A 23,758-nucleotide genomic window follows, 5' to 3' on the forward strand; every position below is an offset into this window, starting at 1 on the left:
AACACTGATCCCCTTCCGGCCAGTCGGCAGACAGCGGCGGGCGGCTCGGCGCGGGGCGGTCGCTGTGCCGGCCTCCAGCTTCGAACGGTATCCGCCGTTCGAGGCGGTGTGACCAACCACCGCCTGGCCGCTGCGCCGGCCGTTCAAAGCTTCCGAGTTCAAAGGGCGGCGCCCAGCGCGCCACGCGCACCCCTTGGGTACGGAGTACGGAGAAGGTGAGGAGCGATAATAAAAATAAAGGGTGACGAAGACGAAAAGCCTCTGCGAACTGCTTGTTTGAACTGGGACCACGTGGTGGGTGGTGTCACGGTACGGTGCGGTGTCACCGCCGTGGCGAGACGAGACATTGCGCGGCATACGCAATCTGGTGTGTGCTCGACGTCACATGGAAACATAAAAACTGCGGTCCGCGGCCGCACGGCAGCACAGCAGCACGGCAAGCCGCAGCAGGAAAGTGCAGGCGGAGGTGGCGAGGCGAGGCGCTAAAGCGCGAAGCGGCACCGCTGGTGAGTAAGTAGATTACGCCCCGCGCGGTGCAGTGTGCACACCTGGAGCACCCGCGACGCGGCGTGAGTACGCGACGTACGCGACGCCGGCCGGCTGGTAATCGGACGCGCGCGCGGGAAGAGACATCGACAGGGTGACGGGCGTGACCACAAATAGACTGCAGCGCGGTATAGTGCGGGGCAGCATTCTCCAAGTGGCGCGCCACGTGCCGACTGGAACTGGAATGCCCAAAAGTCGATTTCGCTATCGAGTCGACCGGTCCGAGTTATCGGGACCCGGAGTTATTTCTGTCCCCTCTGAACGGTTTCGATTTCCCTCGTTGCCGCTGTTCGGGGCGAAAAGTGCGGCGTCTTCGGGTTAGGACTTCGGTCCTCCTGCAACCCTTCTTACATTTTTTTTCGCGAGTCGGCGGACGCTCGCGCCGAGCGGGCAGCGGAAGGGGGAGGGGGAGGGGGTCCACGAGGCGAGGCTGGGCGAGGATGGGCGAGGAAAGCAACAACTGGCAGGCGCCCAATTCCGTCCGCGTCTCCGTCTCCTTACCCTCGCCCTTGGCCGCCACTCGACCTTGCACTTCAATCAATCGAGTGGAATGGAAAGGTCCGCCTCCTTCCTCTTTCCGGGGATTGGTGCACTACAGTGGACTGGCTCGGCCTGTGGGGCGCGGGGGCGTGGCGGTCACCGCACCCCGTGCACCGCGCAGGTGGACGGACAGCCCCGTTAACCTCAGTGCACGAGTTAGCGGCGCCCGCGCCGGTGGTGGCGGTGCCAGCCCCGCAGTGCCCGCCTCCCCGACGAGCCTCGTGATTGCCAGTGCCGGCGTGTGTGCCGGGCCAGGCCGCGGGCCGGGCTGGGACAGGCTGGGACAGGCCCCTCGCAGCTCGCCGTCAGTGTAGTTGAACACAGTGTGGTGTCTCAGTGTGCAGCGCGTGGCAGAGCGAGCACGCCGTCCACCCTCGGTCCACCTCGGTGCAGCCTGACCGCGCCGCCCTGCATCGCCCGCAGCCTGCACGGCCGACCCCCACGGGGGACTTGAGGACCTGAGGACCTGCGGGACGTCGCCGACAACGCCGAGATGGCCGTCAAGGATCCCCCCAGCGTCGCCACGGTGGACGGCAACGGCGCCGCGCACCCCGCGGAGTACGGGGCCAAGGACCGCCAGGACGACGCCCAAGCGCGGGGGCACGCGCGCCGCGCCATTTGGAAGCAGGTAGGCGGTGGCCCCACGGGGTGTCTGTCTGGGGCGTAACCTGATTAACCCGCGCCGCGCAAAGACCGCGAGGGTTGCGTCAACCGGGAAGGGAATGTTGCATCACCCGGCGGCGTTTGGTTTGCACTTTCCAGTTCGCGGCCAGCGCGGCCGTGCAGTGCTTCCACCTGATGACGGGCGTGTGCATGGCGTACAGCTCCAGCCTCATCCCCGCCCTGGAGGCCGCCGACAGCGACATCCCCGTCACCCGGCACCAGAGCGCGTGGCTAGGTCAGCAGACTCGCCGCGGCGCGCCGCGGCAGTGCTCGCTAACTTTCCGAAAGACGTTTCGGTGACTGTGTCCTGGCCTGCCCCGCAGCGAGCACCTTCGTCCTGGCCGTCCCGGTGGGGTCCACGCTGTCCCTGTGCCTCAACGACGTCCTGGGCCGCCTGATGCTGGTCAAGACCGTCAGCATCCCCTACTGCATCGGCTGGAGCCTGATCGCCACCGCCACCTCCTTCGAGCAGCTCGTGATCGGGCGCCTCTGCACGGGAGTGGCCATCGGTAAGGCGACTTCCTGCTGCCTTTCGGCACATCCGGTCGAGACTGGGGGTGACCGGAAAGGGGCAGAGCTAGCCGTGACGTCATCGACGGATTGCAGGCATGGCGCACAGCCCCTCGCTGCTCTTCATCACCGAGGTCGCCACCAAGAACATCCGCGGCGGGCTGACGGCGGTGGCCACCGCCTTGGCGTCCATGGGTGAGGCTGCACGGCGATCCCATCCTGCCTTTGCCTGTCCAAGTGGAGAACCCCGCCCAACAGTCCGCTCTGGCCCGCAGGGATCGTGGGGTGCTACGTGATGGGGGCCTACATGGACTGGCGCACGCACGCGTGGGCGCTGTGCGCCGTGCCCGCGCTGCCGCTGCTGCTGCAGACCGTCTTCGCCACCGAGAGCCCCGTGTGGCTGCGCGCGCGCGGCCGCACCGAGGCCGGCGCCAAGGCCTCGCAGTACTACTACAACGACCCCGACATGGCGAGTACCTCACCCCTCCAAACCTCTGCACTGCCAGTGCACTGCTAGTGCGTGTGCTCATTTCCTGGTCCGCGGCCCGGTTCGCAGGTGCTGTCGGGGCCCTCCGCGTCGGCCAAGGGCGGCAACTCGATCTGGCACGTGAGCCGCCTGCTGTTCACCAACCCCCTGGGCTACAAGCCCCTCATCCTCGTCTTCGCCATGTTCGTCATCCAGCAGGTCGTGGGCGTCTACATCACCATCTACTACGCCGTCACCTTCTTCCAGGTGGGTCGGCCGGCCGGGCCGGTCGGCGGGGCGCTAGCGGTTTTCCCCGCCTCTAGATACCGAGACACACTCACACACACACACACGCTACGCCACGCGCCGCCGTTGACTCATGTTGACTCTGGCGCGCTCATTTCCGCGTGGCGTTGACAGGAAACCGGGAGCACCATCGACGCCTACATGGCCACCATCCTGATCGGCGTGGTGCGCTTCATCGGCTGCACCACGGTGTCGCTCGTCATGACCAAGTTCGGCCGGCGGACCCTCATGCTGCTGTCGTCCGTGGGCCAGACGGTCTTCATGACGATGTCGGGCTACGCGACCATGTGCATCCTGCAAGGTCGGCACTCAAATAAACAAAAGCAGATTGTTTTTGGTGAAAGTTCTGGCGTGAATCGTCTTTCCCTCCCGCAGAGCCGGGCTCGGTGTCCTCCATGTGGGTGGTGGCGGGGCTGCTGGGGTACATCGCGCTGGGCTGTCTGGGCTGGCAGACCATCCCCTGGTCCATGATGGCCGAGCTGTTCCCGCACGAGGTGCGCAGCCTCGCCCAGCCCTTCAACTCCAGCATGGCCCACATCCTCATGTTCGCCATGCTGCAGGTCTACCCCATCCTCAACGACCTCGTCGGTAAGTACGCCGCCTCGTCTCTCGCACTCACGGGGCGCTAGGGTCCACTGACGTCCCATTGTGCGTTGCAGGCGGCGCCGCCGGCATCCAGTACCTGTTCGCCGCGGTCTCGGCGCTGTCCGCCGTGTTCGTGTTCGTGTTCCTGCCGGAGACGCGCGGCCGGACGCTGCCGGAGATCGAGGACTACTTCCGCAACAACGTCACGTTCCTGACGGAGAAGGCAAGGCGCCGGGCCGCGCGCCGGGCGGTCGCCCAGGCGGCGCTCACGGCCAAGACGCCCTCCACGCCCCCGGTGTAGCCGTGGCGGCGCCGCCCCGTCCTTGGGCCCCGGTGGCTAAGCCACTGTCAAGGCACCACAGCGTGACCTTGCCCCTTGCCCCCCAGGCAGCTGTTCCCGCTATCGCGTCAGTGCGCTGACCTACGCGGCACCCAGAGTGCCACGGCAGCCACGGCGCTCCTGGGGAAGGCCGCCCTCAAGACCCTCGCCGGCCTCGCCACGCAGCCAGCGGACGGCCTCTCTCCCTCTCTCTCGCACTCACGGGACGTCCCGTGTGGGTGCGAGAGAGACAGACCGACGGCCGCACCGCACGGAATCACTCAGAAGAGTGCCCGGCGTGTGTACTCGACGAATCTCCCCCTCCTCTGGGTGCAGCGGGTACCCGCCCGGTACCCGGTTGCCAGGGTGTCGCGCCGTGTCGGTAGTCAACAACTTTATGGTGCGGCTCCGTTTGCCCAGGTCACGTGATAAGCCCAGGACTACCTGAAATGCAACGCGGCTGTGTACAGAGGGGATTCGGAGGGAGGAACTTTTGGTGTAAATCTGTGTGGGAGTCTCGCGGCACCCGCGCGTCTGTGTCTGTGTGTACATATACCTGTCCTGTATGATAAATGTTGGTAGAGCCGTGTCGCAGTCACCTTGACTGTTGAGCAACGGGCGCTGCTGTAAGTGTTCACCGAATCGGGAGACGAAAAAAGTTGCTTTGTACTATTTTTTTTAGAAAAACATAAACTTTGTATTTTGCCAAAAAAAGTATCAAAACAACAACTCGATAACTGGTGTCCTCTACTTGGTCTTGAGCTTGCTCTTGGCCGGCTGCCCCCGGACCTGCCGGTAGACGGCGTCGCCCGCCGACCGGAAGTGCATGTTGAAGAAGACGACGGCGGCGGCCACGGTGGCGGCGCCGATGACGAGCACGTACTCGGCGCGGTTCTCGAAGGGCGTGCCGCAGATGGAGTACCAGTGCGCGCCGTCCTTGGGCGCCTTGCCGCCCGGCAGGCAGTGGAAGTCGAAGTACTTCTCGTCGTAGTCCGTCTTGCAGAGGTACTTGCGCTTCTCCAGGACCTGCGGCCGGACCGACAAGTTACAGTGTGGGAGTGAGAGAGGCTGACGCGCGCAGCAAAAAGTACACTCACCAGTCCGGAGGCCGTCTGAAGGGGCACCATCTCCTTGCAGTTGCCCAGCGTCTCGTGCAGGCCGGTGGACACCTCGCGCTCGGGGTGGCCGAAGGCCGCCATCCACACCCACAGCGAGTAGTGCACCACCAGGTGCAGCAGCAGCAGCGCCGTACGCCAGGTCACCCGCTTCTCGCCTGCAGTCACACCACCAGGTTAGGTTAGGAACCAGGACCGGTGGAGACGGCCAAAATTCTCGACGTCGGTAAATGGAACTCGAACCGAACGTGTGACCCCACCAATGGATTGCTCTCCGAACGAGGAATCCGTTGGTGGGGTCACACGGTCGGTTCGAGTCCTGGTTAGCGACTGGGGCGCTCAAATCGCGTCTAGAGTTTCGGCCGCCTGCCCTACACCGGTCTTCCGGCCCACTGTGGACCGCCGGCGTGACTAGACAACGAGCTCTACTTGCCCTTGGCGGGCGCCAGGGTGTCCTTGACGGAGTGGCTGCCGGCCCAGGACAGGGACAGGAAGACGGCGAACAGCGCGAAGAAGATGACCTCGGAGTGGACCTTGTACAGGTCGTGCATCGGGTGGTACAGGATGGTGAAGACGAAGACGCCGGTGGGGGTGCCGAACAGGGAGGCCAGCACCATATTGAGCAAGTCCTTGCCAACGCTGCAAAAAAATTAAAAAATTGCCAATTTGGAGAAATTTTACAAATTGCGGGAAAGTGAAGCCGACATACCTGGCTGGCTGCCAGCGGTGCTCAGAGCCACGCGTCATGTGGAACCACATCATGAAGCCCGCCGCGAAGGTGGCGTGGAAGTAGTACGAGTTCCAGGGCACCCAGTAGTGGCGGTCCACGATGTTGGGGTCCGTGTCGTGCCACGTCCAGTGCACGAACTTGACGCACATGATGTCGTAGGGGAGGTCGATCAGCACCACGGTCAGGCCCACTGCGCGCACATTGCCAAGGTCAAGAGAGAGACGCCGCAGCGATGCTAAAGTGGGAGAGAGAGAGAGACTCACCGGCGAAGGGCTCGGCCCAGCGCGGCAGACGCAGCTTGGACACGGCGGCCGCGGCCTGGTAGATGAAGCAGGGGTCTGCAAGAGCAAGCGAGACAGCGTGAGACAACACGTCGAACGCCTGCGGGGTGGGCCAGCCGCCGGGCGCCGCTGTGTCGCGCGACCGGGGTTGCCTACCCTCGACTTCACAGGCGCGCCACCTCGCCGCCTCGCTCCATCCCGGCCCGGCGTCGCAGGTGCACGCGAAAACCGCTCGTGTTGAAATCCGACGCCGGAGCACTATCTCTACCCGGTACTGTAGGGTTCAAGTGGAGTGGCCGTTCTCTCTCGCCGCCACACCCCGGCCACACCTGGCGATTGAACTCACACAAGACCATGATGTGCACGGGCAGGCGGCGGCCCAGGAACATGAGGGGCGTCTGCGAGTGCCAGAAGTTGTCCACGTCGGGCAGGAAGTAGGACAGGGCCTCCACGACCAGGCCGTGGAACACGGTGGCGAACCACAGGTACGGCCATCTGCCTCTTGAGGTGAGCGCTGGTGCAAGTGGCAAGTTTACAAAATCAAAATAAATAAATGAAATGTCGAGAAAATTTGCGATATTTGTAAAGTTTAGAAAACTTAAGAAACGAGGAGACTGGTTTACCGTGGATCAAGGTATGAGCGCTCCGAAGAGGTAGACGGCCTGCGCCAGCAGGTAGGTGGGCTGGGTCTTCCACAGGAACGCCGGGTCGTTCCACTTGACCCACCAATCTGCCGACTGCGGGGACAGCAAAGACAGCCGGCGGGTTAAGCGATCCGCGTCGCGTTACGTCATCGCGGGGCTGCACGCTGGAGGACCAAAGGACCAGCAAGGACTCACGTCTTGGAAGCGCAGCTCCTTGAGCTCCGTCCCGAGCGCGAGGCTCTCGCCGATCGCCATGGTGACAGGCAGGGCAAGGTGGCAGGCAGGGGGCCGGGCTTGTTGGGAGCGAGTCTCGAGGGGACTGAGCTGTCACCAGACGCGGTAGCCGTGCCGGCCCTCTGCCGGCCCTGCCGAGCCACCCGTCTCTCTCGCACCTGCACGGGACGCCCCCTTGTTCCCCTGGTGTGGGAGGGAGACGGAATGAGGCTGCCGTCCGACCGGGGACCGAGTGGCTCGATAAAGCAGACGGCGATAATCGTGTGTCCCGATGCTAGAATCCGAAACCAGTCGCAGCTGCCAAAATATCCCTAAGTTATGCAAAACGTGAAAAAAAGACCTTACTCCTTTATTTTTTCTTTACTCATTTTTTTTGGCACAGTAGTGACACTTGTGCATACCTACAACCAGAACCTTACCCGCAGGTGTCAGCGCTTAAAACGATAAAAAAAGGAAGAAATGACACGGACAGTCTATACTCTGAAAAGGCCTTTTAAGGCGAGAACAAACTCATTAATTTTGGTTGCTAAGGATGGTAGTGTGGTACTTTCAATCGGCGCATAGCCCATGTTTGCTGGTACAAATGGTATGAGTTCATACATAATTTAAATCAGACTCGACGACGGCCGGTCTGGGCAGATAACAACAATCTGTCGAGCATGCACAGCTTGGCACAGCTGCCCGATAGCGGAGCCGGCGGCACCGACGACCACTTGACTGTCACCCCCCACGGGTAGAGGAAAAGCAAAAAGACACGTCGATCCGGAAAGAAAAGTATACAAGGTTCCACGTGTCCGAAGTGACGCGGTCGGGAAGGAGGTTGCCCGCACAGCGCGCCAGACACTCTTTTTTGGTGACGTAGTACAGCGTTAGACAAGGCTCCACGCGAGGGGGTAACCACTCGCGTAATACCCTGTACACAAAAACCGTGTATTACGCGTAATACACGTGATAGTAGTACCATTTTTGGGTCAAATGTGCCAAATTTGGGCATTTTAGGGCCGTAATACACGTGTAATACACCCGTAATACAGCGTAATACCGAGTGGTCTGTACACGATTTCTTGAAGTGTTTACCCCCTCGGCTCCACGTCATCGAGCTCAACTATGAAAAGGCAGTCTGAGCTTCGAACCCATGGAACGGTTCAACGTAAGGCCCGACAGATTTGAAACGGCCGGTTGTTTAGACGGCAAACGCACGCATCGCGCTCTGGCGGCGCAAAGATGAACTTCCCCGTACGTTATTCGCAGTGGCGACTGTCTATTCGCACTGCCGACGATGTCAACAGAACACCTGGCTGACCTGGACGACATGAGGAATTTGAGCCGGGAGGAAACTAGTGCCTTGAAATGTCTAAAACTCATTCAGCACTATAAGTGGCTGTTAGACGCGTTTGTTTTAGTAAGTAGACATATTTTACATGCTTCTGGACACCTGTCAAGCTGTAGTAACTGCTAAGGTGTAGGTTGGATTTCTCCTGCCTTTGGCTTCTGCTACCTGTTTACATGAAATTGGTGTATATGATTGTATTTTAAAGTCTTCTTGTTTCAGGATTTCTTTACAGAAAATCATTGGGGCCTTTTACCGTTATCATGGAGAGAGACCCTTCATGACACCTCACTCGAAGAACTGGGGAGCTGGATCTCTATGACTGAAAGGTATGCAATTTCTGAAAATTTCAGACAAGTAAAACTTATGATGTAAATTAACATGACTAAATAATTATTTAACTATACAGTTATGCAGTACAGATGATAATTTTTTCCCGATCTTTGCAGCAAATGCGAGCGTGTGTGGCCATTGTCATTGCTATCCCTGCGCGCTTCTGTCAAAGCTCTCTCAATACCCCGATCACAATTGGATCTAAGCGATCCTAGCAACATCAACTCTGGTGGAGTCACTTCTTTAAAGAAGACGCTCAGGGCTGGCATGGAAACGGAGTGCCTCCGGCATGAAAACTTGAGACAGTTATTTGTTAGGCATGTCAAGCCCAAAAAGCAACACGAAACTGTTGTCATGGCGAAACTCTGCGCAAAAGCAGCCCTGGACAGCAATGTTACCTGTGTTGTCGACGTTGGAGGAGGCAAAGGCCATTTAACTCGGCTGCTATCGTATGGCTATGGACTGGATGTGTGCTGTGTGGAAGCTCAGAGCGATCTCATTTCTTCTGCAAGGTATAGCATCATTTTTTCAAAGTTACATTCTGGCTGCAAATACGTTAATATATTCTTATTTCTTCAGAGAGATCGATAAGAAGATAGAGTATACAGCATCTAAATATTTAGGGAAATCGTATGTTGATACTCTTCCTTGCCCTGAATACATAGATATCACTGTAGGCCGCAGTGATGAAGCCCTCCATCAGTTTAGAGAAGTAGGTGATAAATGTGTTGCTGGTTACACTGGTACATTTAAAGAGCTATGTTTATCAAAGTAATCAGCAGCTTACCTTTACTCAGAAATGGAAAGGTTTTATTTAAAAATTAATTTGGTAATTAATTTTTTTTTTCAGCTAGTCTTTAACAAATTAAATAAGAACTCTGATGAGACTGTGTCATTTGGTATTGTTGGTCTCCACCCATGTGGAGATTTAGCAGCTACATTGCTTCATCTTTTTTTAAATTTAAATGAAGCAAAATTCATATGCATAGCAAGTTGCTGCTATATGAAGCTAAGCTGTAATCCGTAAGTTCATGAGTTTATCACCTCTTTCTTTCTGATTATTGTATCCTTACATAAATCAGTGTAATTTTTATTTGTTTCTCGACAGCTGTGATGAATTACGGAGCTATCCTCTCAGCAATTTCTTTCTAGCTCTTCCTGAAGAGTTAACCAACTTGTCATATGAAGCATTAGAGTTGTCATGTCATGCTTTAGAAGCGTATTGTCAACGGTTGGAAAAACAACAATATGAAGTTCTGAAAATCCACTGTTACAGAGCAGTTTTGGAAAAGCTCATAACTAAGTATAATCCAGAAATGAAACGCATTGGCTTGAGAAGTGTCAAACATTTTGATGAAATGGACTTTTCAACGTAAAGTTTTGTCACAAGATGTATATAGGAGGCTGTTTTAGAAAGCTCTGTGGTTACTAAATATAATCGGTTTTAATTGCAGATATGCCACGAGAGCCCTCAATAGGATTGATGTAATAATTCCACCAACAGAAATGACCTCCCCTGATACTGTCCAGAAATTAGAGAGATGGAAAGACGTTGTTGTCTTGTACACCTTGCGTCTATTGCTTGCACCGTTGGTTGAAACTGCTGTTATATGGGATCGCTTGCTTTTCATACAAGAGAGTGGTAAGTAATGCTTATACAGGTGAGATAATATTCAGTGATGTGCACACATCCAATCTGTATATAACTTGTATTTTACAGGAGTTAGTGGTTTGGTTATTCCTGGATTTGATCCAGTTCTGTCTCCACGTAATCTCATATTGAAAGGGTTAAAACCAAAATAAACTAATTTATGTACACTAAGAAGAGTCCTTTAATTTCTTCCAAGTTTAGAGGTTGGCTTTAAAGAATCATTTAACACTATTATTAGAAACGGTCTGGACTGACATTTAACAATTTATACTTAGTACAAAATCTAACATGAACAGACATTTTGAAAGAACTCGCTAATTTACTCTTGAAGGCAAAAAAACTCGAGTTCAGAACCCACTTTTATCACATAGCAAGGTAACATTGGAAGCCATGCACGTTGACTGGTGAGAGATTGTCCATAAGTATAAGTACTGAATACTGGAGTCAACATCTTTATGCAACCCAGTATTTCTTTCTTCTACCTAAATCAACAAAAAGACCTGCCATCTTAATTTAGTTGCTCAGTACAACATAGGCCTCTTAATTCTCAGAAAATGAGTAACACTAAATAATTAATATCACAGCTTATTATTAAAGTAGATAAAAACCGTACTCCATTAGTTTTCTCCACTGTGCTACATTCAACATTTGTGGCACATTTCCAGTTAAGCTGTTATTCATCGAATAAAAAACAATACCTTCAACAATTCACAAAACTAAAAGTTTGAAAAAAAGTCAGAATGCTGTTTTGATTACTTGACTGCACAATAAAAAGAGAGGAAGTGCCAACTTGTTTCACCTTTACTAGAACTTTTTTCTAACTTCTAGACATTTTGTCTAGCATAAATAATGGTGGATTGTCCCCATACATGTAAAATTTCACTGCCTCATTTTTGTCTTGAGCAATAGGCATGATGCGAACATCAAATGTGAGGCCAGGAACTGGAGCAGAACGAGGGGCACTGCTTGCTTGCAGAAGGTTTTCGAGCATTTCTTTAACCTTTTGCCTTCGTTTACTATCGGTTAAAAATCGGTAAACCGTTAGTCCTATAAGAAAAAGCATTAAAATGGAAAAGGTGTCAAAAAAGTAAAATTATTTCAATTTTAAAATCTCAAATAAAAAATACACTTACCAAAGAAATGAACTGCCTCATTTCTTTCTATAATAATTTTAGTAATTCCACCCAAGTTATCTTCAACAACTAGTACCAGATGAAAAAACAAGTTTAAGTACCTCTTCCGCCCTGAGAGACACAACATACCATATTAATCAATCCAAAAATCAAGACAGTGTAGTAGACAAGTTTTATTGGCTAGGTGGCTAGTACTCACTTATTTGGCAGCACTGTGGGCAATAAGGTCTTACTAGTTTTCCAAATGTTAATGGTCCTGCTTCAGCCCAGTTTATATGTGTGACAGTTGCATTACATGAATAATACTGACAATGCCCTCGAACAAACTGTAACTCTACAAGAGGGGGAAAAAATTATGATGCATCCAACAAAATTGAATCGCTGGCACACATGACACATTTTTAAGGCTTTACTTACCCGACTGTCTAGGTTCAATGTCTATAATTCTAGCATTAAGATAGTAAACAGGATAAAGGGCACCTTCAATTTCCTTTAAGAGAGCTGAAGGGGGTAAAGATGACTCTGAAAGCAACAAGATTATAATACAGTACACCTTCAGTAAAACATAGGACAATGCATTGTAAACATAGAAGTGGCTTACCTGCATGTTCCTCCAGCTCTGGTCTTTTATTTACATTTGGGGGCCATTTTGGCATACTTGGAAGAACTTCTATATCATCAACATCCATGTCCTCAGTTTCTACAGGGTCCTGTAAAGCAAAATGCAGGTAAAATACCTGGAGGCCACATAATTGGTCTTAACACATTATCACAGTAATTCAAGAAAAAATGTCATGCAAAATGAACAGCACAACTGACTAAAACTAACAAATATCAAGTCAAATGCATTCAGGAAACTTAAAGTAGCAATGTCACCAAAATCAAATAAAGAGAAACAGTTGCCACAACCAGCAGTGTCTGGAACAGTAAACGTTTGATTTAAGCAAGGTGCAGACTTGGTGGCGAGTACATTTCATGCTCCAGCAAAATCAGCCAAAAGATAAATTAAAACTGTGTATTAACAATGGCACAAGACCAATGACAACAGTAAAAAATAAATTAACTACAAACAAAAGAGAAATAAGCATACAAAAATTATTCGGTTCTTTTACTTGTAAAATATAAAAATTATAAATAAATTCTTGAGGCTGTTTTGAAGAATCTAGAATGCCATGCCACTCACCAAACACTTGCCCAGAAGCCAATTTTCAACTTTCTTTATGACACACATTTCTTTTGATTTGCCAGGATCAGGGCAAGCACATGGTCGAGTCATGCATTCATGAGACGAACTACTCGCAACAGTATGTTCTTCTCCTGCTTCAAGAGGGCACTTTCTCTTCGTAATATTTGCATCAGCATTCATATCTGTTTCCTTGCAGAAGATTGAATGAAACGGCAAAGGTTTCTGCCAATGATCGAAAAATGATCTAGAGTATTCCTTGCTAGATCTTCGAAATCTTATGGGCTTTGGCTTTCCATGGACTTCATATTTCATCACCTCTTCCATTGAGAGCATACAGCTTGTATGTTGATTCAAACGCTCACTGAAAGCAGACACTCTTTATTATATGCAACTTCTCCATTTTAAACAGTGCTACATTTCTGCTCCATTAATTAAGCTACTGCTACACCTGCACAGTGTTTCAAAATAAGGTGGATGTTTTTTGTAACTTAGACTAACAATGCAGAAAAGTATATGAACAGTCACTCTGAGGTAAGACATTGACGACATTGAAGTGACCAACTTTCATGTTCAGTGGAGCACACCACTCGTGCGAAAACAAGACAATGAGAGCCAGCTGATCCAAGGCTAAGATATTTTGTTCGATTTCATCAATTGAACTATGGATTAAGTTTTATTCTATGCTATCTTGGGCCTGCAAAATTGCAGCTTGGCTTTCTTGTACATACAACCAAGATAAGGTTATTTAACAGCGCTGAGTGGTCCAAAACGAGCACATGGTAAATCACTTGCGACAGAGATAATTTATTACAAATCAAGGAAACGGCGACAACGAAGCAAAAGTATAGGAACGAAGGTACTAAGGTGCCTGGGGGTGACCGATCGATACGACACAGACACAATAACTTCATTTTCGCGCGAAACAAACCGTGGTCGTGCTGTTCCCCTCCATCTCAGTCGGAGGGCGGCGACTTCCCGGTCCCAGTGGGCGAGTCTGTTGGTGGCAAAGACCAACGGGAAAGGAATATGTTCCTCGTTTTCATCCAGTTGACGCGAGTCGAAGGCAAACTGTCAAACCACCACAACCGCCACATTGGTTTTGTTTTGTTTTTCTTTAGGGGCACAAAACAAATGCACAATGGCGGGAAAGGCAACCTCGGCAGACTTGCAGCGGCTTTTCGTATAAGTTCTCACCTCCGAATGACTCTTTTCGACGAAGGCAGACCATGAAGACAAGCTCATGAAATCGCGTCATTAGTAAATTTTGGCTCGACATGAAAAGGGAAGGCGACGGTACCGCCCTCCTACCGCAATTTTACGCCAGAAGGTTGGCCACCTCTGAAACCGCGCTAAAAGGGATCCGAGTTCGAAAAGCGATTGAAGACCGACACACCTTCCTCACTTCCGTTTCATTGACTTCCCTCCCTTCGTTATCGACATTCAAACAAACAAAAAAATTAGCTATAAAACCTAAACAAAAATTTCGAAGGCGCCCCTTTTTTTTTTTTTTTTTCAAAAAGCAACTTAACAACAACATAACAAACATTCAAGAAATCAGAACGCTGCTGCTGCCGCCGCCGCTGCCGCCGCTAACGACTCCTGTGGTGCTTTCCGTAAAATCCGGGCGACTTGAATTCCCTTTTTGGGTTGAAGCATGACCAGCAGCGCGCTGGGCGCATGCTGGGCGGCCTGACTCCGGCGAAAGGGGGAGGGGGAGAGGGAAGGGGGCGGCAGCGGTTAGATTGTTATAAATGGTCGGCCGGCGATGTTCCGCTCCGCGGTGGAGTCAGATGGCGCGGGGGCGGGGGGTGGGTTGGGTGGGTCAACCGCTTGACTCGGAGTCGGAGCCGCGGAAGGGCGTGAAAAGGAAGGGGGGGGGAGGGGAATCGAGCCGCGGGCTACGTGTTTGCGCGTAAGTAAACTAATTACCGGGCTATGTGCTGACTGGGGTGACTGGGGTTAGTGCAGGGCTGCCGGGCACTGCCGGCGCAGTCATGGCGCAACCCAGCGCAGCCCCGGCGACTCGGACACACGGACCATTGGTCAAGGAACCGGGGGAAAGGGGCAGGGGGAGGGGGGGGGCGTGCGGTGTTGTCGTTAACGCCCTGCTTGACTAGAGAAGCGGACGTTTCTCACCCCACCCACATCTCACATCAACCGCTGCAGCAAGTGCGTGTGTGCGTGCGCGCGTGCACGTGTGTGTGTGTGTGTGTGTGTGTGCATGTGTACGGCAGGGGGAAGGGGGGGGGGAGTGTGTGTCCTCCATTTACTATTCATGCGGCCCACGCCTGCCCCGCCCTGCCCCGCCGCTATCGCGACGTGTGTGCTCTCTCTCCATCATCAATTAATTTGGTGGTAATGGGGCGCGAGGACCCCGCCTCGCGCGGACACCAGAGCCACCAGGACGCCGAGAAGACGGTCCAGTGCCCGCAGTGCTACTGTACAGTGTGCCGGTCGGGCCGAGGGCGGGCCCAGCAGGAATTGGGATCATGCCTCGAGTAATGACCGCATGCCGTGGCCCTCGGGGCCCTCGGGGCCGTACGAGCGGCAGTCTCTCTCGCACTCACGGGCGCGTACTGGCGCGAGAGAGACAGAGCGACGGAAACGACTCTCAGCCTGCAGGACCGCAGGACCGGGACCGCGGAGCGCCGCGAGCGTGAGTGGGGACAGAGAGTGCTCTCCGTCTCTCTCGCCCCACTGTATCCATCTCTCTCGCTCTCTGGTGCCGTGGAGGTCCTGGCAGGTCCTAGCGTCGCCTGGCTGGCGTTGCCTGGCATATGGTGGTTGTGTAACTGTGTAGGGTGCCGCGGGGTGCCGCAGGAGCGCCGCGCCCCGCCGCCGCGCAGCCCCGCGGTGCGTCGTTCTGGCCCCGCCTGCCCCGCCTCGACGCGTCCCGTGTACGGCGGAGGGCGCCGTGGCGCGGCGGGGCGGGGCGGGCGGGCGCGGCGGGGCGGGCGCGCTCCTCTAATATGAAAATGGCTGTTTACGAGTAGAGTGCGATTCCTTGTCGGGCGGGCCGCGGCGCACCGCTCCGCCTCTGGGCGCGCCCCGCCCGCCGCGCCCCGCCGCGCCCGCCCCGCCCCGCCCCGCCCCGCCAGCATCCTGGGCGCTCCACCCGCCCCGCCCTCCGCGCCCCCTGCCCCTGCTTACACGCAGCAAGTCGGCAGGCAGGCTGCGGCAGGGCCGGTCCAAACCTAACGACCCCGAACCCATCTTCCCGCGGGGTGAGCGTGGCAAGCGTGGCGAGGCCGAAGGGCCAGGCCTGCCAGGCCGCTGTAGGCCCTGCGCCCTACAAGCCCTGCGCCCTACTGGCCCTGCAGGCCCTTGCTGAGACGGAGCCCGCCTCGGACCGCAAGGAAACCAAAGGGTTGTTAGGATGTATGGATTGGTCGCCGTGTCGCCGTTCTCGCCACGCTGCCGTCGGCGCGATTCCAGGAACTCGAACAAGGAAATGGTCATTTTTCACTCAGCGCGTTCCGTCCTTTTCGTCGAGGTTCACAATTTTTCTCGCAGCCCTGCTAGCTATGCTACTACACACCATATTTCACTTGTTACCCGCCGGGACCTTCCAAACCAGCGGAATCACTATCGTTTGCGAACTGCTGTACCGGAGAGGGGCTGTTTCACGGCGAGATAAGACGCCAGCGTTTAAAATCAAAAGTTTTGCTATAAATAAAATAAACTGAAACTGATGGCTCACGGCACGGCGGCGGGTGGGCCGAGGAGGAAACCGGACCCCAGGGCGCTGCCGCCCCCGGCGTGCCGCCCCCGCCGCGGCGCTGCAGTCCCCTTTGCAGTGCTGCAGCAAAGCAAGCAAAGTGCATCCCCTGGTCCCTCTGCACGAAATCGCACCGGGGCGGCCGTCGGGCCCATCGGGGCGGCACGCAGGACGCAGGACGCAGGGCGGCCAGGGCGGCGTGGCGACGCAGACAGCTCGACGCCTACCGACGCCCCGCCGCCCCGCCGCGCCGCCGCGCCCCACCCCACCCCCACCGCGTCCTGCCGCCTCCGGTCCGCCAGCGCCGCGCCGCGCAAGCCAGGCCTCCAGTCCCGCACCAACCCCCCGTCCGCCAACGCGCCGTGCGCTCTCCGCCCCCACAGGACCGGTGCGCACCGCGTCCGCGTGCTCGGCGTCGCGAGCCCCGAGGCCCTGCAGGCCCTGCAGGGTGCCCTGCAGGCCATGGCGTCGTACCGCCGGCGGCGGGGGTCGTCGCACGGCCGGCCCGTGGTGGTGGCGCTACTGCAGCTCATGGCCCTCATCTATGCAGGTACGCACCGCCCCGCGCACCACGGCAGCAACCAGGATTACGCGCATCGACGACATCGTGGCCAGGTCGCCGCGCACCTTCTGCTCGAACCAGCCGCCCGCGCCGGCGTGGTCGGTTAGCCGGTCGGCCGCGATAGCCGGGGGTTGCAAACCGGCGGATATTTTGAACCCTCTCCTGCGGGAAGGCGGCTGAAACCTCCGACCTCACACACATGCAAGAGTTCGGCCCGGTTCCTCTTCCAGCGGGGTTCCGCCCCTGAAACAAGCGAAGCGATGTCCCCGGGTCCCCGTGTCCCCGCACGCACGCTGGGGGCGGCTGGGGGCTCCGTCCGGCTCACGGACCACGCTCGGGTCCAGCCCGTGTTTACGATGGCCGGGGACCGCTGCCCTCTGCTCGCCAGAGGTCTCTCTCGCACCTCCACGGTCCGCCCCGCGGAGCGAGAGAGACAGAGCGACAGTGCTCGGCATCAGCCTGCATCCCCCGACGTGAGGGTCAGAGGCGCCCTGTTTGACCGTCGGATCGGTCGCCGTGTAGACAGCATGCTCCTACTTTGTAGGGACCGCAGCGATTGAAACGGCCTCGTCCGCGGTTACCAGTGCACCAGGACCGCTTGCCGCGCCTCCGGCTGGTTTTACAGTGCCACGGCGCCACGGCCTAATCCGCCTAGTCCCGGCGCAAAGCCTCCACTACGGCCTCGGCCATCCGCTCGGCCACTGAAACGGCGGCTCAGCTCGCTGCGTTAAAATCATAGCGAAACCGCCCGTTAGTGGCAGCACCGAGTGGCAGCAGCAGACGGGATACAGTGGGCCAGAAGACCGGCGGAGGCGGCCAAAAAATTCCAGAAGCGTTATGAGCTCCAGAGTTGCCGAACAGGACTCGGAACGAACGTGTGACCCCACCAACGGATTCCTCGTCCGGAGAGCAATCCATTGGTAGGGACACACGTTCGGTTCGAGCTCAAAACGCGTCTAGAATTTTGGCCGCCTCCACTGGTCTGCTGACCCGCACTGTGCGGAGCGGACTGCACCGCGTCAAACTTTGAGCCACCTCCCACCTCGCACGGGTCACTCCTTTCCGCCAGTCCGAATTTTGGAACTTCGATCGAGACCGCGCCCCGTATGGATGTGTGCCCGTCTCTGTGTGGCAAATGTATGCACGCGTCGCGCGCACTTGTGTGTGTGTGTGTGTGTGTGTGTGTGTGTGTGTGTGTGTGTGTGTGTGTGTGTGTGAGAGAGAGAGAGACTGTGTGTATGTGTGTGTCGCCGGGTCGTTGGTGGGGATTCAGAAGTTTCGCCGTCCCGCCCTTGTCTCGCATGGGGGTAATTTGTTGACAAAATACTGCCGGCCATTCGGTGCAACCCAGTTCTCTCTTTCTGGATGCCAGGCAGCACCAGGGGTGCGTAGGGGGAGGGGGAGGTGGAGGGGGATGGGCGTGCGCCCCGGCCTAGAATGTGGCGCCGCGTGTAGCACCCTGCGCCGCGTTCCGTGCCGTGGCGTTTAGGTTACCCGCCGCTGCACCCTCTCCTTCCCACTCGATGCTTCGCGTTCCCGTTCCCGGCCTTTAATCTAATTCGCGGCGGTTGGTCTTAAGACCTGCCTCTTCGACGCGCTGCCTCCGGTGTGCGATTCGCAACACTCGTTTTGCCGTGCTTCGCGTTTCCGGGTCGGCCTTTAATTTGATTTGTGTGGTCCGCCGCGACCGGGGGTTGAACCCGCGGGCGTGGCCGCTTTCTGTCGCCTGCCGCCTCTCCGCCGAACGGAGGCCGGCGCGGCAACGTGGATGAGGGCAGACAGAGGCGGGCAGAGACAGACGGAGAGGCGCTCTAAATAATACGGAGGCTGCTGTAAATAATACAAAACCCCTAATTCCACTCAAAGCCCATTCTTGACTTCGGGAACAGAAACTAAGTTTGTCTCTGGAAAAGTTGGCTGATGGACGGACAGCCAGCCAGCTTCGTCCAGCCTCGTCTTGGCCCAGCCGTATCGGTGAGGACATTGCCGCAACCGTCAGCAGTCCGGGCCGAGCGCCGCAGCCTTGGCCTCGGCAGCCTAGCCCAGCGGTGCTCAACCTTTTTCGGATCGCGACCCCAAATTTGTAGCCAAATATTTCCGCGCCGCCTAGGAAAAATTTCGCAACCTCACGGGACACCTCGGTCAAAAATGCCTTTGAAAAATCGTGTTTTGGGCCGACTTTAAGCAGACACTGCGTCTGATCCGAGGCGGGCCTTCGCACTTTTTCAACGGGCATTTGGTCTTTGGACCTTCCTTTAGCATGCCTTTGTTACGGAGTGCGATTATGCGCCTTAGTTTGGGAGCTGTACTCGCTCAAAGTTGATCAAAGCGGTCAAAAATGCCTTTGAAAAATCGTGTTTTGGGCCGACTTTAAGCAGACACTGCGTCTGATCCGAGGCGGGCCTTCGCACTTTTTCAACGGGCATTTGGTCTTTGGACCTTCCTTTAGCATGCCTTTGTTACGGAGTGCGATTATCCGCCTTAGTTTGGGAGCAGTATTGTCTCAAAGTTGATCAAAACGGCCACAAATGCGTTTTGGGCCGACTTTCAAGGCATTTTTGACCGTTTTGATCAACTTTGAGCGAGTACAGCTCCGAAACTAAGAAGGATAATCGCACTCCGTCACAAAGGTATGCTAAAGGAAGGTCCAAAGACCAAATGCCCGTTGAGGGAGGACGAAATACCGCCTCGGATCAGACGCAGTGTCTGCTTAAAGTCGGCCCAAAACACGATTTTTCAAAGGCATTTTTGACCGCTTTGATCAACTTTGAGCGAGTACAGCTCCGAAACTAAGGCGCATAATCGCACTCCGTAACAAAGGCATGCTAAAGGAAGGTCCAAAGACCAAATGCCCGTTGAGGGAGGACGAAATACCGCCTCGGATCAGACGCAGTGTCTGCTTAAAGTCGGCCCAAAACACGATTTTTCGAAGGCATTCCTTCTTAATTAGTTTTTTTTGCTGAGCGAGTATAAACGCAGTGCGCAGTAACGTGTACTCGGTGTGTGTGACGGTCGGGCAGACGCATCGAGTGGACGGTGCTCGAGCCCCGCTGTGTCTGCCGTGTCTGTTGGCGCGGTAACTATAACCAATCAGCCATTGGCAAATGGCCCGATCTGCCAACAGTCTTCCCATGAATAGAAACACGCACAGTCCGTGCTCATGCGCACACATGCACTTACACACACGCACACATGAGTTTGCGCACACACACATACACACGGCCGCACGAGCGTACAGGGGCAACCGTCGTACATCTCGCGATTTAAAGAAAACAAACAACAACAACAACAACAGTGAGACAAACTGCCGCCAAAAACAAAAGCACGCCCACGTGCCACGGCCAGTGCTGCCAGTGTGCTGCCAGCCCGGCCAGGCCCAGGCCGCGGCCGGCGGGCGCCCCGCCCGACATATTAGCCCTTGCAAACAGAGAAAAGAAAATTAGAAAAAATAAGCAAAACAAAGTTTTGGCCGCTAATTTTTTTGTTGTTGTTTTGTTTTCCGCCCCTACTTTCCCCGTGTGAACGAATGAGTAAAACAGTCGCGTGGCTCCTCGCCAAGTGGCTGCTTCGCTGTCATTGGCCATTGTCTGTGGGGGAGGGGGAGGGGGAGGGGATCGTCGAATAATGAATGCTGGGCGGCGATATGCAGCGCGACAGCGCCCCATATCTCTCGCCGCTGGCCAGGCCGGGCCAGGCTGGCCAACCCTCGAAATATACACGCGTCGAAACAGATGCGGTGCCTGGCGCCGTCTTTCTGTCTGTCCGTCTGTCCGTCCGTCTGTCTGTCTGTCCGTCCGGCTGTCTGCCTGTCGGACATCCCCTGCACCCGCGCTATTGAAAAGTCAACGCGCTGTCGACACGACAATTTGTGCGCGTCAAAACACACGGCGAGTCTTTATAGTGCTGTTGCGAATCGTCATTCCGCGCGTGGCGCGTCAAATGGGGCGCTCTGGCGTTTGCTTGCAGCGACGACCGGCTTTTCCCGCCAAAACTGTTCCCGCCAAAACTGTTCCCGCCGTTCTTCTAGGAAGCACAAGGCCGCGCGGACGTCATTCGGACTCGCTGCTTGTTGTTGTTGTTGTTTTTTTTTCTTCGGACAGTTGGCATTGTCGGCGATGCCTTGTCGTGTGCAGTGTGCTTGAATGCTGCGCGTGTGCCGGCCATTCTCGCCGCTCGCTGACAACGCTGACACGTGTTCCACATGTCTCTCTGGCTGACTGCGAGCCACTGCGAGCGCGGCTGACCACCGCCTTGCTGTCGTCGCGAGAGAATGGATTTGTATATCGCAAGGCGGTGGCAGGGCGGCCCGGCCGTGGAATGGAGAGGCAGGCGGCCAACTTTGAAGAAGTTTCGCGATGTGCGAGAGCCGCGAGAGCGCCTCGCCTTTTTGTGTGCTCACCGACACGTAAGATATTTGCTCCGAGCTGTTTGAGGAGGGGCGGCGGCGCGTACGACTGTGCGCAAAGGGAGCCGGGGGAAAAAGTGGTACGCCATCTCCGAGAAACAAGCTGTTTGCGTACACCGGGCCGGCCGGCCTGGAGGTCAGTAACTTGCAACAAATTAGGCATCTTATTTGGTTGTTGTTGTTGTTGCGGCGTTGCGGCGTTGGCGGACTGCCCCGCCACTGTAATTGCCCCCAGGCTTCCCCCGGGACACCTCTCGGCGCGATGGATCGCTCTTCACCTGTGGCGCCGCTGCCGACTGATTCCGAGGGTCGTTCTCGTCGCCCTGTCTCCCTCGCTCTCGCGGGGCGTCCCCTGCGCGTGCGAGAGAGACAGAGCGAGGAACGCGACTCTCGGAATCAGTCGGCGCGCGGCGTGCTGCTGCCTTCCCTTTTTCCACCTTCCTTTTTTCCCCACTTCCCTTTCCATCGTGATAGATGGCCCGGTAAAGAGGCCCCTTGTCTTCGCCCCCGTTTCTCATCGGGAAGGTGGAGGGGGGACTAATTATAGAAAGCAAACTCCCGGAGTAAAGAGCTGAAGGGAGCTTGGGGGAAATCATCGGCCTATGAATCACGCCTCTGGGCTTACCGCTGGTTCTCGGAGGCCAGGGCCGGGCGGGGCGAGGCCACCCGGGGCCGCCTGGGCCCTGGGCGCCACCGCGCCACCGCGCCAGGCAACAAGTGTCGGACAGGTCCGCGGGGCGGGGCGGGGCGTGTCAATAGCGCCGCGACACCTCGCAGTCATATTCTTTTGTGGCTCGGTCTGTCTGACTGTCTGCCCGTCCGTCGGCCCGGCCGTCTGGCCGACCTCCATAGTCAGGTAGTCTGGGAGGATCAACCTCGCCTCGCCCCGACGACGCGCGACGCGCCGCGACGCGCCACCCTGGCGTGACGGCGTGACCCGAATGGCAGCCGTCGGGGCCAAACTCCCACACTGTGAGCCATGCTCCCACACTGCGAGGAAGAGAAATCGCGAGGATCATTTTCCTCCAACAACAGCAGGGCCGCGAACCACTTGCATGACGGGCGATCCTCTTTGAGTGAGCCAGATTATGTTTTTCCCTCCAGTTTGACGAGCAGCCGAGTCAACTCCGCTCGGATTATCCCCTCCACTGTAAGGCTGGAAGACTGGCTGAGGCACTGGAAGGGAGTGGGAGGGAGGCCGTTGTCTCCTCCCCATTATGGCCACGTACTTTTGATCCCATTCGACAACTTTGGCATTCAAGTTTGCCTTTTTTGCCCGGCCTTGTCCTCGGCCTTGCCTTTTGGCGCGGCCCGGCGCGGCCCAAGTCGGTCCGTGGAGTGACAAGCAAGCTAATGTCGTTTCCCGGCTGACGGGGGCACGGCGCGCATGGCGGCACCGCGCTGCACTAAAACCAGTTCCCCCTTTCCTTCGGCAGGATGGATGACGATGACAACGGAAAGCGCGAGGCAGGGCTGAGGGAGAGAGAGAGAGAGAGAGAGAGAGAGAGAGAGAGAGAGAGAGAGAGAGAGAGAGAGAGAGAGAGAGAGAGAGAGAGAGAGAGCGGCCATGTGCAGAGCCGCGATGGACTCGGCCGCGTTGCCGCGTTCGACTACTCAGAATAGCGCAGGATCATCCCCTGCGCTTGATTTTCCGTCTCGCTCCTTTTTCGATGATTGTTTCGGCCCCGTTCGTTAGCCCGGCCCGGCCCCCTGAGTGTGTGTCTGTGTGGGCCTGGGCCTGTGTGTGTGCGCGCACTCGGCCGGCGCGCCAAATTGCTGCTATTCCTTTTGCCGCGAAAGAGAAATCATTTTCGCCGAACTCGTCCTAACCCTTTGACTCTGCTGCGTGCTGGTCGGCCGGCCGCCTCCGCAGCGGCGCGCTGTCTCTCTCGCACCCCTACGGGACGCCCCGCGAGTGCGAGAGAGACAGAGCGACGTGCTGGCATCGGGCCGGCGGGGCCGCTGGGGGCCCTTTGCACAGCGGCAATCCGACCAGCGTCGTTTTAATAGCGGCGCTCCTTCGTTTTGGTTGTTTACGTTGCCGACGTTGCGGACGTTGCCGACGGTGCTGCCCCTGTCGGCGCACAGTGGGTTTGCCGGAAGACCGGCGCAGGCGGCCAAAACTCCAGACGCGTTTTGAGCTCCAGAGTCGCTAAACAGGACTCGAAGCGAGCGTGTGACCCCACCAATGGATTCCTCGTTCGAGAGAGCAATCCATTGGTGGGGTCACACGTTCGATTCGAGTCCTGTTTAGCGACTCTGGAGCTCGAAACGCGTCCGGGCTTTTCGACCGCCTCCACCGGTCTTCTGGCCCACTGTGTGGCGGTGGCGAAGCAGAGGCCGAGGAAGAGAGCGAGTCTCGGGCAGCATAGCGCCATCTGCGGCCGGAAACAAATGAGTGCATAGCTCGCAATTAGGGGTGAGAGAGAGAGAGAGAGAGAGAGAGAGAGAGAGAGAGAGAGAGAGAGAGAGAGAGAGAGAGAGAGAGAGAGAGAGAGAGG

At 56.1% G+C, this 23,758-nt stretch overlaps 5 protein-coding genes across 6 annotated transcripts in view; 3 read left to right on the forward strand and 2 right to left on the reverse strand.

Annotated features, from left to right (window-relative positions):
- The first annotated feature begins 363 nt into the window (after window positions 1–363).
- LOC117646967 (facilitated trehalose transporter Tret1-2 homolog) lies at window positions 364–4,669 on the forward strand. Of its 2 annotated transcripts, XM_034388380.1 has the most exons (10): window positions 364–506; window positions 1,424–1,714; window positions 1,849–1,984; window positions 2,073–2,258; window positions 2,356–2,454; window positions 2,535–2,728; window positions 2,816–2,992; window positions 3,146–3,332; window positions 3,407–3,619; window positions 3,691–4,669. In XM_034388380.1, the coding sequence occupies exons 2-10, from the start codon at window positions 1,580–1,582 to the stop codon at window positions 3,915–3,917; spliced, it is 1,554 nt and encodes a 517-aa protein (XP_034244271.1). In that variant the 5' UTR covers window positions 364–506; window positions 1,424–1,579; the 3' UTR covers window positions 3,918–4,669. The 2 variants fall into 2 exon arrangements, with proteins under 2 accessions (XP_034244271.1, XP_034244272.1); XM_034388381.1 differs by lacking the exon at window positions 364–506 and having other exon boundaries at window positions 1,394–1,714.
- Window positions 4,606–7,033, reverse strand: LOC117646969. The gene is given in 9 exon segments (XM_034388383.1): window positions 4,606–4,961; window positions 5,033–5,208; window positions 5,484–5,689; window positions 5,760–5,970; window positions 6,044–6,118; window positions 6,408–6,575; window positions 6,685–6,699; window positions 6,702–6,798; window positions 6,901–7,033. Coding segments are annotated over 9 exon segments (1,287 nt in total). The 5' UTR covers window positions 6,961–7,033; the 3' UTR covers window positions 4,606–4,682.
- Window positions 7,034–7,743: 710 nt separating this feature from the next.
- On the forward strand, window positions 7,744–10,424 carry LOC117646968 (protein RRNAD1-like). Its single transcript, XM_034388382.1, has 10 exons — window positions 7,744–7,816; window positions 8,023–8,089; window positions 8,191–8,341; window positions 8,492–8,598; window positions 8,719–9,114; window positions 9,182–9,314; window positions 9,453–9,625; window positions 9,711–9,974; window positions 10,057–10,244; window positions 10,323–10,424. The coding sequence occupies exons 3-10, from the start codon at window positions 8,219–8,221 to the stop codon at window positions 10,403–10,405; spliced, it is 1,467 nt and encodes a 488-aa protein (XP_034244273.1). The 5' UTR covers window positions 7,744–7,816; window positions 8,023–8,089; window positions 8,191–8,218; the 3' UTR covers window positions 10,406–10,424.
- Window positions 10,417–13,665, reverse strand: LOC117646970. The gene is made up of 7 exons (XM_034388384.1): window positions 13,501–13,665; window positions 12,570–12,933; window positions 11,988–12,096; window positions 11,804–11,908; window positions 11,586–11,720; window positions 11,387–11,497; window positions 10,417–11,300 (listed from the first exon to the last, which is right to left on the reverse strand). The coding sequence occupies exons 2-7, from the start codon at window positions 12,903–12,905 to the stop codon at window positions 11,071–11,073; spliced, it is 1,026 nt and encodes a 341-aa protein (XP_034244275.1). The 5' UTR covers window positions 12,906–12,933; window positions 13,501–13,665; the 3' UTR covers window positions 10,417–11,070.
- A 3,047-nt stretch (window positions 13,666–16,712) lies between these two features.
- LOC117647300 (lachesin-like) overlaps window positions 16,713–23,758 on the forward strand; it is an 88,827-nt gene continuing 81,781 nt past the window's right edge. The window contains exon 1 of the mRNA XM_034389007.1: window positions 16,713–16,840. Within this exon, the coding sequence (XP_034244898.1) occupies window positions 16,753–16,840 (88 nt within the window). The 5' untranslated portion in view covers window positions 16,713–16,752. The remainder of the gene's footprint in view (window positions 16,841–23,758) is intronic.

Source organism: Thrips palmi, unplaced genomic scaffold (assembly GCF_012932325.1).
Source record: "Thrips palmi isolate BJ-2018 unplaced genomic scaffold, TpBJ-2018v1 HiC_scaffold_2, whole genome shotgun sequence".
NCBI classification, from domain to species: Eukaryota; Metazoa; Arthropoda; class Insecta; order Thysanoptera; family Thripidae; genus Thrips; species Thrips palmi.